This window comes from Falco cherrug, chromosome 1, assembly GCF_023634085.1.
Source record: "Falco cherrug isolate bFalChe1 chromosome 1, bFalChe1.pri, whole genome shotgun sequence".
Classification (NCBI taxonomy): Eukaryota; Metazoa; Chordata; class Aves; order Falconiformes; family Falconidae; genus Falco; species Falco cherrug.
Window position 1 is genome coordinate 4,949,832 of NC_073697.1, and position 15,482 is coordinate 4,965,313.

At 40.8% G+C, this 15,482-nt stretch overlaps 1 protein-coding gene across 3 annotated transcripts; it reads right to left on the reverse strand.

Annotated features, from left to right (window-relative positions):
• Positions 1-189: 189 nt before the first annotated feature.
• On the reverse strand, positions 190-13,715 carry CENPU (centromere protein U). 3 transcript variants are annotated; one of them, XM_055718380.1, is made up of 12 exons: positions 13,627-13,715; positions 13,122-13,268; positions 11,380-11,497; positions 9,860-9,965; positions 8,893-8,983; positions 7,731-7,806; positions 6,554-6,671; positions 6,054-6,132; positions 4,441-4,488; positions 3,047-3,108; positions 1,639-1,795; positions 190-523 (listed from the first exon to the last, which is right to left on the reverse strand). In XM_055718380.1, exons 2-12 carry the CDS (start codon positions 13,170-13,172, stop codon positions 386-388), a joined length of 1,044 nt encoding a protein of 347 aa, XP_055574355.1. In that variant the 5' UTR covers positions 13,173-13,268; positions 13,627-13,715; the 3' UTR covers positions 190-385. The 3 variants fall into 3 exon arrangements, with proteins under 3 accessions (XP_055574355.1, XP_055574423.1, XP_055574288.1); XM_055718448.1 differs by lacking the exon at positions 13,627-13,715 and adding an exon at positions 13,443-13,589 and having other exon boundaries at positions 7,731-7,803; XM_055718313.1 differs by lacking the exon at positions 13,627-13,715 and adding an exon at positions 13,443-13,589.
• Between the last annotated feature and the right edge of the window lie 1,767 nt (positions 13,716-15,482).

Sequence of the window (15,482 nt, forward strand, 5' to 3'; positions counted from 1 at the left end):
AAGCGAAGTAAAATAGATTTCTTCACTTCCAGAAATGGGAGGAAACTGGTCAAATAGAAATTTAATAAAAAATTTGTCTATCAAACCGAAGTCTGTGTCCTTTTTTAAAAGTACATATTGCATTACTTTAATAGCTCAAGCTTAAAATCCGGCATTGCTCACAGAGCACAGAAAATTTACTGCTTTAACTAGAACTGCAATTTTATTAATTTCACTAAGTTCTCCCACAAACTATTTGACAATAGAAAGATACAATCTCTGATTAAGTCAGTGACTTCTTTTAAACATTGAAGCAAAATAGAGCAACGATGATTAAACAAGCTTTAAGCACTGACATTTCTAATACTTGTTCCTAATGAACATCAAAAAGTCTATTAAAAAACACTTAACGTTTCTCTGATAACTTCCCTCTTTGTACAGCCAGAGCCTCTTCCAGTTTCCTATTAATATTCTGAAAGTGTCCTTCTGCTCCTAGAATTCTCCGCGACTCCACCAGAAGAGCAGGGAGGCTGGAAAGTCCATACTGTTGTTAAGGAAATAAAATGACAGGCAACATTTTTAACTCTTGGAAAAATCACCGAAATATCTGCATTTCTTTTTTTCTCTGTCTGAAGTGGTGCAACATGATTTTCAAAAATGAAGAACAAGCCAACACTAGAGTCTTCTGAAATGGCAGCGTTTCCCTTACACAGGGCAGGCGTGCAGCGTTGTCTGCAGGGAACACCACACCAGGTCAGGAGCCACAGTCAGGGGGGAAGGAGTTCTAACGCTACAGGAGAAGTTACACTGGTGCTGAAATACAATTTGTTCTCACAAATTGGAGAGGAACTGAAATGAACTGTTGCTGCAAAGTGAGCTGCTGCTGTCTAACTTGGTAACTACAACCACAGGCCTGCAATGGCTTTAGGTCTGGCAAAGGTGAGATCTAGCTAGTGCTTCCTGGAAGAAACTTCTGCAGGAACAGAAGGCAACTGCTCAGACGCACGGCAGGGGCTGTCCAAAGCTTTTGGGGGCGCTCACCCCTCACAACCACCCATGAGGACCCCCTGATGAGGATGTGTCCTCTCGAGAGCGTAAAACCCAACGATGAAAGCTTGGGTGGGACCACCACCGCCAAGACTCAGGGTGGAGGACCAACAGGATGCTGCTGGATCCATGGGTGGTGATCTCTTGTTATCTCTCTCCCCGCCCTCACTCTCCCTTCTCCTCTCCCTCTCTTCATTGAATAGTGACCGGATTAAGTAAAAACCTGTGGCATGGGACTTGCTTATCCAGTTAAAGTCATCCCCATTGAGCTACCATATCTAACAACATGCCTTGTATTTTGTATTAATAAATCATTAAACTGGTTGCTGTTGTTTCACCTTAATTCAGTGCAAGGGTATCACAGACACGGGTCATTGGTCCCAAGGGGAGGGAGGTCGTCCCAGACGACTCCTTTTGAGTCGTGACAGTGAGATACTACAGTACAGTTACAACAACGATTCTCAAGTTGCTTCCACAAAGACAATTAACAAAGTATTGCTTTTTAATGTAAAGTTAAACATTAATAGAAATGCCCATCTGTCCAGGAAAAAATAAAGGACTGGGGGACTGATCCCTAACAGTTCGGAAACACATGGAAAAATATGTACTTACTATCTCTTTTTCTTTTGGGTTTTCTTCTCTATACTCCAGATAGTCTTGTTGTAGCTCCTTTAAACCAGTAACAAATTCAGTTGCTTGTCTCAAGGCAGATGTCCTTTCCTGCATCTCAGCATACTCTCTTTTTAGTTGTATCAGTTGTGGTTCAGCTCTGAAAAAGATCAAGGCTTTGCCAACTATATCTGGGTATTTATTCATGAGTAACATTTCCTCCGAAGAAGACTTAAGGGAAAGGTTGGTCAGAAATACAAACCACAGATTACCATAACACACTGTTTAATTGGAACAACTAGCATGTTATTTAAACAGGACCATGGGTCCAAAGCCCTACAAAAAAACCCCTACATTTTTTTCCGCATCTCATCTTTTGAGTCTGACAATATAGCCAATCTCTCAAGCACTTCAGTTTTTCCAAGTAAAGTTTCTGAAGTACCTGGTGCTCTGTTTCTGTACACACCTGCTCGCAGGCTGCAGTGTTCAGTGCTTACGCTGAAGCATATTCAGGAACTGCAAACTATGTACACCCCGCCTAAATGAACCGGAGGGCTCAACCCATTAACATCGCACTCCAAAACCTGAACACCAACAGCCACTTTCATTTAACAGCGTTGCAGCAAAAAAAGCTTTCTTAAGATGAGCAAAGGATTAAAACCAACAAATAAAAAATGTGAAGAAAGCTTTCAACCTCTGAGGGCGTTCAAACCCATATCGAGAGATGCCTTTAACTAGTTGAGTGAAGTTTGTCCACAGTGCTGCAAAAAAACCCCAAGACTCTCATGGCTGTAGAGAAAGGGCTTTTCGTCTGCCTTTGTGGATCCAAGCCCGTGGCTCCCTACGGGGTTAACTTACAGCACGCACGTTATACGCAGCTTCGGTGTAAAGCTTGTCACTAGTAACCAGCTGGGTTTGGGGAAGTCTCACGGTTCTTCTAAAGAACATAATTTTTGTGCTGTGTATCTAAATTAGAGAATGTGAATTGTCTGGCCCCATGAGATGGAAGCAAACCGTGTACTCTGAGGCATCCCGGCCAGACTGCAGAGATGAAATACATTCTCCCACCTCAAAACCAAAAAAGCCCCCTGTATTATCTTTGTAAATTTGTGATTCCTTGTCTTTTCAATTCCCATTGTAACATTGGCATTCTTCTCATGAACATATGGTCTGAAATACCATTCCAGTAGCTAGTTAGCTAAGAGAACTTGCGAGAATTACTATCTAGGCAACTGAAATACGGAAAGGAGAGGCTATCCTGAGCTTTTGTAAAAACAGAAAGGAATACAGAACAGTAGAGTTTCATCAAATGAAATTAAAGAACAAAAAAAGGTTACTTTCACTTCTGAGTTACAAAACGCCAGACTCCACGAGTTCTTCAGGCTATTATTGTGCATCATTAGAAACATACCTAATGAGCTCTTCTCTGAGTTGCAACAGTTGCTGGCTTTTCTTACTGATGTCTTTTACTACCTGAAACAAAGAGTGAGGCAAGTCTTTGAAATGGTTTCTGTAACTTCAAAGGCAAACAACTCAAATTTCATTGGCTTTTTTTCTTTGAGGTTTTATCACACCCTGATGCTGGGTGTGGGAGATTCCATGATACCAGACCTTATATACTGCCATATTTTACGTTTGTATTTTATACTTTAAAGCTCTTTACAATGTCAAACTCTCACCTCCCCATCCAAAATGTCTCTTAAGGAACACCAGATTTACAAGCATACAAAAGGAATTTATGACATTTTGAATTCAAACATGACCGACTCCAGCAGGTTTTTGATGGTTTCTGTTTTAAAAATGCAGTCTAATACAAATATATGTTCAGTATGATTGCCATAACTAAGAAACTAAGCATAATTAAGCTTTAATATGTCCAATTAAAAAAAACCCCAAAATTAATCATAAATTTAAATTTAGCAACCACAAATCTCATTTTAAACAAATGCATGAGGCAGAAAAAGGCTGAGTGGCTGTAAATGCTAGATGTGTATTAAACTTTTAATTTTTACATGCAGAGTAGCTTATCATACCACCTCCAATTAAGACGACTTTAGCACATTAACTGCTACCTCCCAGGCTAAGCTTTCTGTTGACTTTACTTGTTAAAAGCTATTTTGTCATCAAAGTTTGTGGGAGATGTTAATCTGGGCAGAAAACCTCTGTCAGACAGTGCCCAACCTGCTCTTCTATATCTCTGCTGTAGTGCATTCACCTCTCTCCCGATGAAACCACTGCAATGTTTTCTGCTCTTACACTAGTTCCTCCTCCTGTCGACATTCCCCTGTTGCATTTTCAGTCAATTACTACACGCTCTGAACGAACAGAGGAACTGCCTTCCTCTGAACAGAAAGTTTGCATATACATTTATGTCCCTTAGACTTCTCTCCTTTAAACTAAACAAATCAATTCTGTCCTCACAGGTCACTATCTTCGCTGCTCTCCTAGACTCCATATTAATCTATGCTTGAAGGTTAGCTCTCTCCAGATGCCTCACCAGTGTTCATTTAAAAAAAAAAACCAAACCAAAAATTCACATGCACAGATACCTACACATTCTAATGCACATTCCTTCTTTTTACACCAGAGCGGCAGTATACAGCCGATGGGAGTTTGCGATCCACTGTGTTTACTGAGATCTTTTCCAAAAAATCTCTGGTAGTTCCCTATCCTCTATTTGTGCAGTTGATTCTGTAGTACAGTGCACACTTTTCTGTGAATTATTTTATTTCTTCTAGTCAATTTCTTGAAATTTCACTGCCAACCTCTATATGCGGTACAATCTAGTGATATATATGTATTTACCTTAGCATTTTTTTTCTTTATATCCTTTAATTGCTGGGCTTCTACTATCTAGAGGAAAAAAAAATATAGATTACGGATCTTGATTTCACCACTACCCTCCTAAAAACATGGGTGCAAGAATTACTTTGGAATAACATAAAAAGCTATTTAAAAACACCAACACTGATTCAAAGGAAGGCTACAGGTGTATCAGTTGTCTATCAATTCTTTCCTCCCTCCTCACCCTCCCAGAGGAAGACTGTTGCACAAAATTAGTCATCTTGCACGAGTTAGTGCAAGTAATACTCCTTGTACCGAGTAGCGTGATACTAGCCAGCTTAATTTTTCTTTAACTTTATATAAAAATTATAAATCTAGTCGTTTTAAAACTTACTCACTCTAGTGAATCACTAGGACTATGTTTTACTTTTAGTACTTGTCCGTTGTACTTATCACAACTCCTACAACGTTCTGAGTTTATTTTACATGCTGTAATTAGTAAGAAAAAAATCTTAAGTCTTCCAAGCTAATAAGCTTTTTACAGTTAGGTTCAAACTGTTCATTAAAAAAGGATGATTTTCACTGAACTACGTTAAAGGCCTTAGCCAGGTGCCTCTGCACGAGTCACTGAGACACAGTATAAAGACTAAATCATCAACCTCCTCAAATTCTAGTCTGTGAGCTTTTTAGTCCCGCGTTTGTCATAAGTGTTTGCTCATTCAAATTACGCAGCTCTCCAGGTTTACTACATAATGCTCTAGGTAAGGGTCCTAGTTTCAGCCGGGATAGTTAATTTTCTACTTAGCAGCTGGTACAGTGCTGTGTTTTGGATTTAGAATGAGAATGTTGATAACACACTGATGTTTTCATTGTTGCTAAGCAGTGCTTAGTCCAAAATCAAGGACTTTCCAAGTTTCCCATACTCTGTCAAAGAAGACGTACACAAGAAGCCAGAAAAGAGCACAGCCAGGACAGCTGACCCAAACTAGCCAAAGGGATATTCTGTACCATAGAAAGTATATAAACTGGGGTAAGCTGGCTGGGAGCTGCCAATTCCTGCTGGGGGCCTGGCTGGGCATCGGTCAGCGGGTGGTGAGCAATTGCATTGTGCATCACTTGGGGTTTTTTTCCCCTTGGGTTTTATTCCTCCCTCTCCTCTTCATTATTATTATTATTACTTTATTTCAATTACTAAACTGTTCTTTTCCCAACTATAATTTTTACCTTTTTTCCAATTCTCCTCCCCATCCCAAGGCAGGGGCAGGGAGAAGTGAGTGAGCAGTTGTGTGGTACTTAGCTGCTGTCAGGTGTTAAACCACAACAATATAACAAACACTTCAGAATTATTAGATGCTTCCCTATTCTCAAAGCTGACAATTTTGCAACATACTTGCATGACAGCAGTGTTGTGTCTAAAGGCAATTCTCATGAAAGCCAGCACAGAGGCAGCAAATCATAACCTGCACACAACAAACTGTTCTCGTGATATTTATCCTGACAAGAGATTAGCAAATTCGAAGTATCATAAAATAATTGTGGAAAGAACAATAAAAAACCAGAGCATTTTGATTACAATGTAATATACAGCTCTATAACCACTATCACAAAACTGATTTTATTTATGCTGTACTCACAAGATCGGCGATCTGGCCCTTGAAAGCAGAACAGAAGCCACTGATAGCTTTTTTGCAAATGTTAGATTCTATGCTTGGTCTGGAGAAGTCAGAGGGAGAAAACACAACCCATTTGATTTAGTAAAGGAGAAGTCTCATCCAAAAACATTCCTTTGAGTAACGAATAAAACCCAATGTTAAGCAGCTAGTAACAGAAGCAACTGCAGATCTTTCATGTACTTGTAATAGCTTAATTTCTACATTAAAAAACATCAGCTGAGATGTCATGTTCTTATGTCTGGAAAAATATCAAATCCCTGGAGGCAACTTAATGTGGCGGATCCTGGAGGATCACACATGAAAAAATATTTGGATCACACAAACCTAATAATAATCATTAAAATAACATCAGAATGTAACCATGCAATACTGCTGTTCCCTAAAGGGCAGCCCATTAGCAAAGACATCGGTAATTTGTTTTAAAAACTGAGTATTCAGCCATAGGAAATCAGAATATTTACTTGTAATTTGCTGTTATCTTCTCAAATTCAGCCAGAACAACATCCAGTTCTGTAATATCTCTAGAAGATCTCTTCAGCTCTTTGGGACACCAAAGCTGTACAGAACATGGGCCATCCTCTGAAACAACAGAATGAAGACAAGCATTGCACAAGTCAGGTACATATTCTAAAATAATAGAAAAGTTATTGTGCCCACCATTAAAATAACCACCAAAAAGTCATGAACATTTTAATATGAAACTTGAGAAGAGGGATATATGAATTATTTCATCTGGTTTTGGCGGAGCAACTGTGACAGATTTATCTGGGAACACTTTAGAATTTGGATGACCAATCGTATAAAACTTACTACTTATTCTTCATCATTTCAAGCAAGTCCAAGAGCACTTACGTAAACTAACTGATAACTACAGAGTGTAGTGTAGATATAGCCATGCCGTAAAACTGTCAGCCTGAGTTTGGGCAACCTGCATTACTCAAAGAATCATGAATTGTTATACCTGTAAACATTTTGTATTAACACTATATATGCTTCAAAAAAAAGCTATATACAAATAGGTTTCTTAAAACTTTGCAATAGCATTATTAACTAATTCCACAAAAAGTGAAACCCTGGTTCTTCACAGACTCCCAAATGTAAATCTAGCACTTGAAAGTGACAGGGTACCATTCAAAGGAAGCAAGATGACACCTGAGAAACAGTTTCTATGTACAAGAAATTCCACTGTCTTGAAGCTCCCTGTCTCAAAGATCTTTAAACTAACAGCTGTGCCTATGCTGTAAGCCAGAGGCGCTCCGAGTTCTGCCCCACAGCTGGTGCTCCAGGCTTCCAGACCCAGGCATGTACTGAAACGTCTTACAGCTCCATGCCCATGGATCCAAGCTTTCCTCCACAAGGAGCCAGGCTGTGTGCGAGGGATAGCGCACGGTTGTGCTTTACCTCCTCAAGGGAGCAATAGGCAAGTCCAGGGATGCAAACCACAGGGATCAGAGCTGTGTGGCACACAAGCCCCTCAATTTAACAATTGCTAATGAGTGTCTATACCAAAACAAACTAAAATCACCCATTTCTAGAAGCGGTATGTTGCTACATACTGGAAACGAAACCCACGAAGTTAGGAAAAAGCATTCATCTGAAATGAGGAAAAGCTAAATGGGAGTTTGAAAAGTACTTTACCAGAAAGATCGGATGTGCTGTCCTCTGAAGGTTGTCGCTTTTTTTTCGCCTGGAGTTGAGTAGTGTTCAGAGCCTTCTGTGATACAAAAAGCAGATTAACTTCAAAAAAAACCACCCTAGGTTTACTAATTTAAAATCCTGAGAGATGGCAATTAGGCAGAATGCAGGAAAGCATTTCCTGACTGAAACATCAGTAATATTTACTTAGGCCTATTTTGTCAGAATCACAGCACAGCGATCATGCTGCTGAGGGACAGCAGCTGCCTGACTACAACGACCAACTGATACGTCAGCCACTGGCCGTGTAGCCAGAGCAGAACATTTTAAGGAGCCCACGGGCCCTCGGTCCAGCATAGTCATCGCCCAGGATTCACATCTCTGATCAACAGCACCCGCTCGCCTTCCTCTTCACTCACATTCTGTCCCAATTCTTTCCCTACTTTGTAACACCAGCAGCACTTTCCACACGACTGCTGCATACACGCAGTTTACTGATGAAAGACTAACACTCTACTGAATTTTATGACACGATTTTCAACAATTCCAGCACGTTTCAATACGTAAAAAACTTCTATGCATCTACTGCATAGCTTCTTTTATCACAGATCTGCTTTCTCAAGTCTGCAGACAGTTAACTTCCTCTGTATGCCTGGAAGCTAAGTGGGCCAAAAGCATTTTACACGAGGTGTGGTCTAAGTGTGGAAAACCACTCATTCAAAACCGAGTGGGTTTTGTTTAATTCTAATATACATTCAAAAGTAATTTTATCAATTAAAAATTGAGTTCTCTCCTAAATACGTTTTACTTCAATACTGAACAAGTACAAAGGATTTATATTTCATTTAGTATGCCATTATTTAAGAACATATATTCCAGATACGAATAAGACATTTGAAAGAAAAAAAGAACCCAAATGAGTAAGAGAATGGGCCAGGACCTAGGAACATTTGGCTATTATATTCCCTATTGACATGATGACTGTAGCTTTAAGCATTTCACTTGGCCATCTCACAGGAATACTTTGAGGATTAATTATTTCAGATACAATTAAGTACTAAGTAACAAAGGAAAGGTCTTCCTCTCCCCTGCCTCTAAGGTGGGCATGGCATTAAGCAAGCTAAAACTAAATTGACTGATAATACTCATGCAACTTTTTCTGTACCACATTATCCTTGGGGGGTTCATCTTCAGGATCAGATGAGCTGAATTTCTGAACATCACTATCAGATGGTTTTGAGTGATGCGTTTTTTTCCTAGGAAAATAAAAATATCCACACGTAAACCCACTACACACTAAGAAAGACTGATCTTCAGTCCTACCCACAACAAAATCTCGTGTTTTGGGGAACATTTTGTACTGCTATGTAACTTAGTTTGTGTTTCCTAAATAGATTGCATAAAAAAAATGCAAATAGCACGTAAAGGGAACAGAATCTTTATCCCTCAACAGCAACCCTTATGACAATTCAGAAATCTATTACTAACTGACCACTGGGATAGCCATGTTGTTTTGAGCAGAAACTTTGAAACAAAGACAAAATTATTATTACTGAGGATACTTTAGCAGGAATGGAGAAGGCTTTCTTGGTGAGGGGCAGGGCTGGAAATCAAAAAACATAAAAAAATACATACTATCACACAAGCACTGTTGCTGTCTTGCTATTTCATTCAAATAAGAACTATTTCAGATTTAAACCAAATTTGATTTAACAAATGGGAGATATACAAAAATTTCCATTAACAGATTTAAAAAATATTTTTCTTTGTTACATATAATTTAACTGGCTTCTACGTATTTTTCAATTTTTCATCTTTTAACTTTAGACACCAGCATTTAGAGAACTAATCAATACCTCACAGAGGTATTTTTAAATCCTTCTGTATTAGAAAAATTCAGTAAGTACTTAAGTCAATGTATTGCTTACAGAAGGCAGAGTCTTAATTTCTTCTTTTTTTTCTCCTGCATTCCGCAACCTTACTTACTTTTTTGTTTCTCATCTGGGAAATTTTGAGTTAAAGCATCTGTTTAATAAGCGTCTAGGGAAAACTGACAAACAGAAGATTCTTCCTATTTAATCTAAAAATCTAACGATTAAATTAAATGCCGGCAATTATTTTTTTCACCAGACCTTCTTTCTGGTTTTTTCCTTTGCTGTGATGAAACATGACCAAGTGACTTGTTTTGTGAACACTCTTCTCCATAAGCATCCACAGCAGTACTGTGCAAAGGGTGATCTATAAAGAACAGGAAATAAGCTGGATGAAAACTGTTCCCATCTGTTCAGGCAAAGAGCACGGACATGCAAGCGCTGTCTGCCATTAAGCAGTTAGTTAAAATATTTGTGGTTTGCTCACTGATGCAAAGGAAGTCTTGTTAAAAGTATTATTTGAGCATTAGGAAAAATATATATAGTGAAAAGCTTCATAGTTTCTGTACTCATCCACCTGCTATTTCTTTACAAACTGAAACCAAAGGTGCAGGAAAGCTCAGCACATACATATGGCATATAGCAAGCAAAACATTCTGTTTGAAGTTTATTTGAAGTCTCTCTTTGCTATAGCATACACTAATCTTCTACACATTTAAACAACTACTTTCTAAACTATACCCTTTTTTTTTTTATATATATGGATTTTTGGCTGCTTTATTGGATGCTATGAGGCAGCAGTTACAGCTGCTACAGCATGTTTGTAAGTGCAGAATTCCTGAAGGTAGCTACCAAAATAGATAAGGACTCTGAGAACTATAAGGTTTTAGTATGCCTTCCATAGTACAGGTTTCTTTTTTCAAGCACACTGACACAAAAATTCAGTGTTAGCTTACATCAGTGTTAGCTGGCATCATTTTTATAGCTTTAATACATACCACAGAAGTGAGGAAGAGCTTTTCGTTTTCCAGTCTTTTCCTTATGACAACCCTTTTTGCTATATTGTTCTTTATACCTCATTTTCAATGCTGTTTCTAGCAGTTGCATGTGTATTTCCATCATTTTCTTAGAGTAGTAACTATTACAGCTGGGAAACCGATCAACCTTTCTTCTACAGTTTCTAATTATATGTTTTTTCAAACATTTTTCTCACCAGTATTGGCATATTTAAGAACAGAGGACTTCACACAGGGGCACCTATTCTGTCTAAGTTGATTCTCTTCCAGTATACTGAGGCCTCATTACACAAGTCCCATACAGAGCGTGAAAGTGGCTTTAATGTTTCACCAAAAATAGTATGTGTTTATGTTACTTTTTAGAGTAACATTCGAAAGTGGCAGAATAAATCGTGAATATCTTAGGTTTGCTGCCATGAATACTCTTACAAGAGCAAAAATCTCACTGCGTAATTTGTGTAGCAATAGAGAATAACTTAAGACTCAAACTTCCATATTTAAATGTAAAACCCTACACAATTGCAATGTTATATTGTGTGAATAGTCAGTACCTTTCCATGGACTTTTACGTTACAGTATCATTCTTGTTACTGCCTAAATGACAGAAAATAACATCGCTCTTAAAAAAACCCCTGCTGTCTCTCCTGCCCGTATCTTTCTCTGGCAAAGAAACAACACTTTTCCCTAGGTAAGCATTGAAATTTTTTGCCCATGTGGTTTGTTCATGAAAATCACACATTAAGTGACATTCAAGTTGATACTAACCAAATGAATCGTTAAGGTCCTCAAGTTGATTGTCTTCTGCTACCTTCAGTATCCTTGAGACATCTGGTTCCTCAAGTGGAAGTACTTTCCGCGGAGGGTGGGACTTAGCTTTGTGTTCCTGGATGGGTATGAAATTAACAGCTAGTTCATCCAGCTTTTCGAGTGTAAACCAGATTAAATATGACAATGACTTTCAAGAACATTGGACTAGAAATACATTTAACCAGGACCATATCAACTACTCAGCTATGATATAAAGTATTTGAAGCATATGGTTTTTTCCTCAGGCTAGGTTTTTTTTTCCCCTAAGAGAACTGATGGTATAAAACTGATATATTCTGCTGTTTGATACTAGACTTAGTGCAAGCTTTATCTTATTTTATAAAACTAAGTGTATACGGCAAAAAATATTGTAACAGCCTAATACCTGTTTTCTATGATCTGTGGGCTTTTTCTTTTCAGGCATTAAAATACTTCTTCTTTCATCTTTGTCCTACATAATTTTCCAACCTTTTTCAATTTATTTATGTTCACTTTAAAAAATGTAAAAGCTATAGTGTAACTTCTTACAAAAAGCGGAATTTATAAATCAAGGATTACACAGACACTTCCACAAAGCAGAAGGGTAGAAGAGAATGGTGTTACTTTATAGAATCACCGAATCGTTTAGGTTGGAAAAAGACCTTTGAGATCATCAAGTCTAAGTGTCTGCCAAGCCCACCACTAAACCATGTCCCTAAGCACTGCATTTACACAAATGGTGATTCCCACCTCCCTGAGCAGCCTGTTCCAATGCTTAACCCTTTAAAGCGAAGGAATTTTTCCCAATATCCAATCTAAACCTCCCCTACAAAATATTTGTAAATGTGTCATTCACGCCATTAAGCATGGGAGTGAATTTCCCCACCAATTTGCATGTATGCATGGAAACAGAATTATGTCCCAGAAAACACTGACTTCCCGAGCTTTTAATTTTACCAGCACTTACAGTGCCTCCCAAGTTTTGTTATGGTACCAAATATAGACACATCAACAATTTCCTCTATAAGTTGTTGACAGAATGGTAGAATGGTTTAGGTTGGAAGGGATCTTCAAGATCATCTAGTTCCAACCCCCCTGCCATTTGTAGCCCTTTTACACCCTAAGTACATTCTGTTAGCTAATGCTAGTGGTTCCTTTTACTGTTACAAAGCTAGATCACGAAGACAAATATGTGCTGTGTCCAGCTGTTCCTGTTCAGGGAGTAGTTTAATGGTTTAGGTTGGAAGGGACCTTCAAGATCATCTAGTTCCAACCCCCTGCCATGCGCAGGGGCACCTCCCACCAGACCAGGTTGCTCCCAGCCCCATCCAGACTGGTTTGGAACACTGCCAGGGATGGGGCACCCACAGCTGCTCTGGGCAGCCTGGGCCAGTGTCTCGGCACCCTCACGGTGAAGGATTTCTTCCCAATATCTAATCTAGATCTACCCTCTTTCAGTTTAAAGCAGTTACCCCTTGGCCCATCCCTAGGTGCCCTTGTGCCCTGTCCTCTTTCGAATTTTACAAGACCATTTTCAAACTTTTGCCTGGTGATGTAGTAACTCCTAAAAGAAAAAAAATAAAAGGTAAGAACCCCCCAGACTCCCCCAGAGGTGCACCAGCAGGGAGTGCGCAGCGCAGCTCCCCGCACCCCTGCCAAACAGCCCCGCACCAGGGCCCCGGCACCACTGCTATAATCCTGCTCAGCCCAGCAAAACTCACCTTGGATTTATGGCTAGAATGATTTATCTTCCTTTTCTTCTTTGTGGACATTTCACTGTCCGGTATATGCTGCTTAAATATATAACCGAGGATGAAATTACTGAAAAAATTGTCCCCAACATGAACCTGCTCTCTCCGGCTCAGCACCTGGGGCAGAACGGGAAATCTTTGTTAATTCCACACACGACGCGTAACCCGCTTCAAAAGGGGCGAAGCTCGCTCTGTCAGACGAGCCCGCCGCCCGCCACAGCACGCCTAAGTTCGTAACGAGACATTAACATTAAAAACACAAAGCAAGACGGCGCGGAACGCCACCGACACCTTCACTCCGCTTCCCGGCCGCCGCTCCCCTCAGGCGGGAGGCCCCGGCCCGGCAGCAGCGGCCGCGGCCCAGCGCCAGGAGCCCCGCGGCCCGGAAGGCGGGAAGGCGGGCGGCGGCCCCCCGCTCTCCCCGGGGTCCCCGCGGCCACCGGCGCCCCTGGGCCCGCCCCCCGCAGGGACTCACCCGCCGGCAGCGCCTTCCCGCCGCGATTCAAACCGAAGGGCAGGCGCGGGGAGGCGGCGCGGCGCCGGAAGGGGAAGCGGGGCGCGAGGGGGCCGGGCCCGGCGGCGCGGAAGGGCGGCAGGAGGCGGGCGCGCTGGCGGCGGGAAGGCGGCCCGGCTGGGGACGCCTGTGCCCGCGGATCGCTCCACAGCGGACCACCAAGTTACGGGCCCGCGGCATCGCCGGGCGCTTCCCCCCCCACCTGGGAAGAGACCGTTTCCCCGTCCCACATACCAAGATATTTTTTTTTAAGTGCCCGAGCGCACCCACGATGCTCAGCACGTTCTGGATCCACTCTTCCAGAATTCACCTAGCCCTCGCCCCGACTTTTTTCTACCAACTAATCTGACTACATTGAGAAAAACCAATACAAATAATAACCCATCCACACGACCCCCCCCCGAAAAAAAAAAAAAAAAGGAAAAAAAACCCCGAAAAAAACCCCACAAAAATCTCCCCCCAGCCACCACCCCTGTTTTCTCCTCTCCGACCCCCATGCCCTGGGCTGGTGCTGTACGTGGGTGGCACCATACGAGTAGGCCAAGGTTCCACTTCCTATCTAGAACAAGTGCATTTAGGTGATTTCTATAAAGATTACCTGAAATCTAAGGTAAAAAAAAAACCTTGCAGCAGTTCAGAAAATTAATCAAGACATACAAAAAAACATGTGTGGCAAAAAAAGTAGGATTCAGACTGGAAACTTGTCATTCCAGCTCTGACATTTAAGTTACTCTGCAATTAAATTGTTAACAGGAGATTCAGCAATTTGTCAGAAGTCTTACTAGTTGGAGGGATGCTTTTCAGGCCATATTTCTTCATCCATAGGTAAGGAAGAGCGTTCTTTCAAGTATCACCTGCTGCTGCCCACCCACCCCCAACCCCCTTTGTCCAACCAAATAAACTAAGCCACTGTGAAACAGCACTTTTAGGATTAACAGTGGCGAGTTCTCTTTATAGTTCTAATTTGCTGGTTATAGCACCCAGCCCCATTTAGCAGTCCATGAACTGAAGGGGTAACAAGCAGTGGTACAGACTACATACCGCACAGCTTTGTTTCTGTGGGATAAAAATGGCTTTTCAAGAAAGCTTTCTTTGATAGGATGTGTTAAGAACAAAACCCTTAGATCCAGCTGCCAACCATCTCTGTTAGGAGAGGTGTGGTGACACTTCACACTCTTTCCAAGCAGCATACACACATACTCAGTGCCATACTCAAACAAGCGACAAAAAGCGTAGTTTAGATTTTCTGCAGTAGGAAAGAAATGTATAAAGGAGATACTACTCAAAAGCAGAAGGTCTACCACAGCTAGTAACATAGGCGTGCTTATTATTTCAGAACGTTAATACCGAGCTCTAGACAGTGTCTTGCTGGTGATGCTTCATCGAGCCTGTTCTGATAAATCTGCCCATGAAATCTTCCATTCCACGCCCCTGATTAAAGCCAGATGTACAGTATAAAGGGGGAAGGGGAGGAATGATGACAACCAACCCCTACCACACAGAAGGAGCGTAAGATTTAAGAAATCCTCAGATTTCACTTAAAAGTTATTTATGATGGTAAGAACACCACCCATCAGAAACCATACTTCAGACAAAAAAAGAAAGATCTGTTTGTTCATTTAAGAATACTGATGGAGCAAGTTACACACAACAGCATCCCTTTCTTACAGATACTAGCCAAAACCTTACACATAAATACCAGACCAAAGCAGAAAGTTACCTTCCACAAGTAAAGCGTCAACAACCAGCATTTATCCTTCATTTAGTGTGTTTGTGTCAGTGGAGTTTTACAGCTTGTCACAGTTACCAAGTAACAC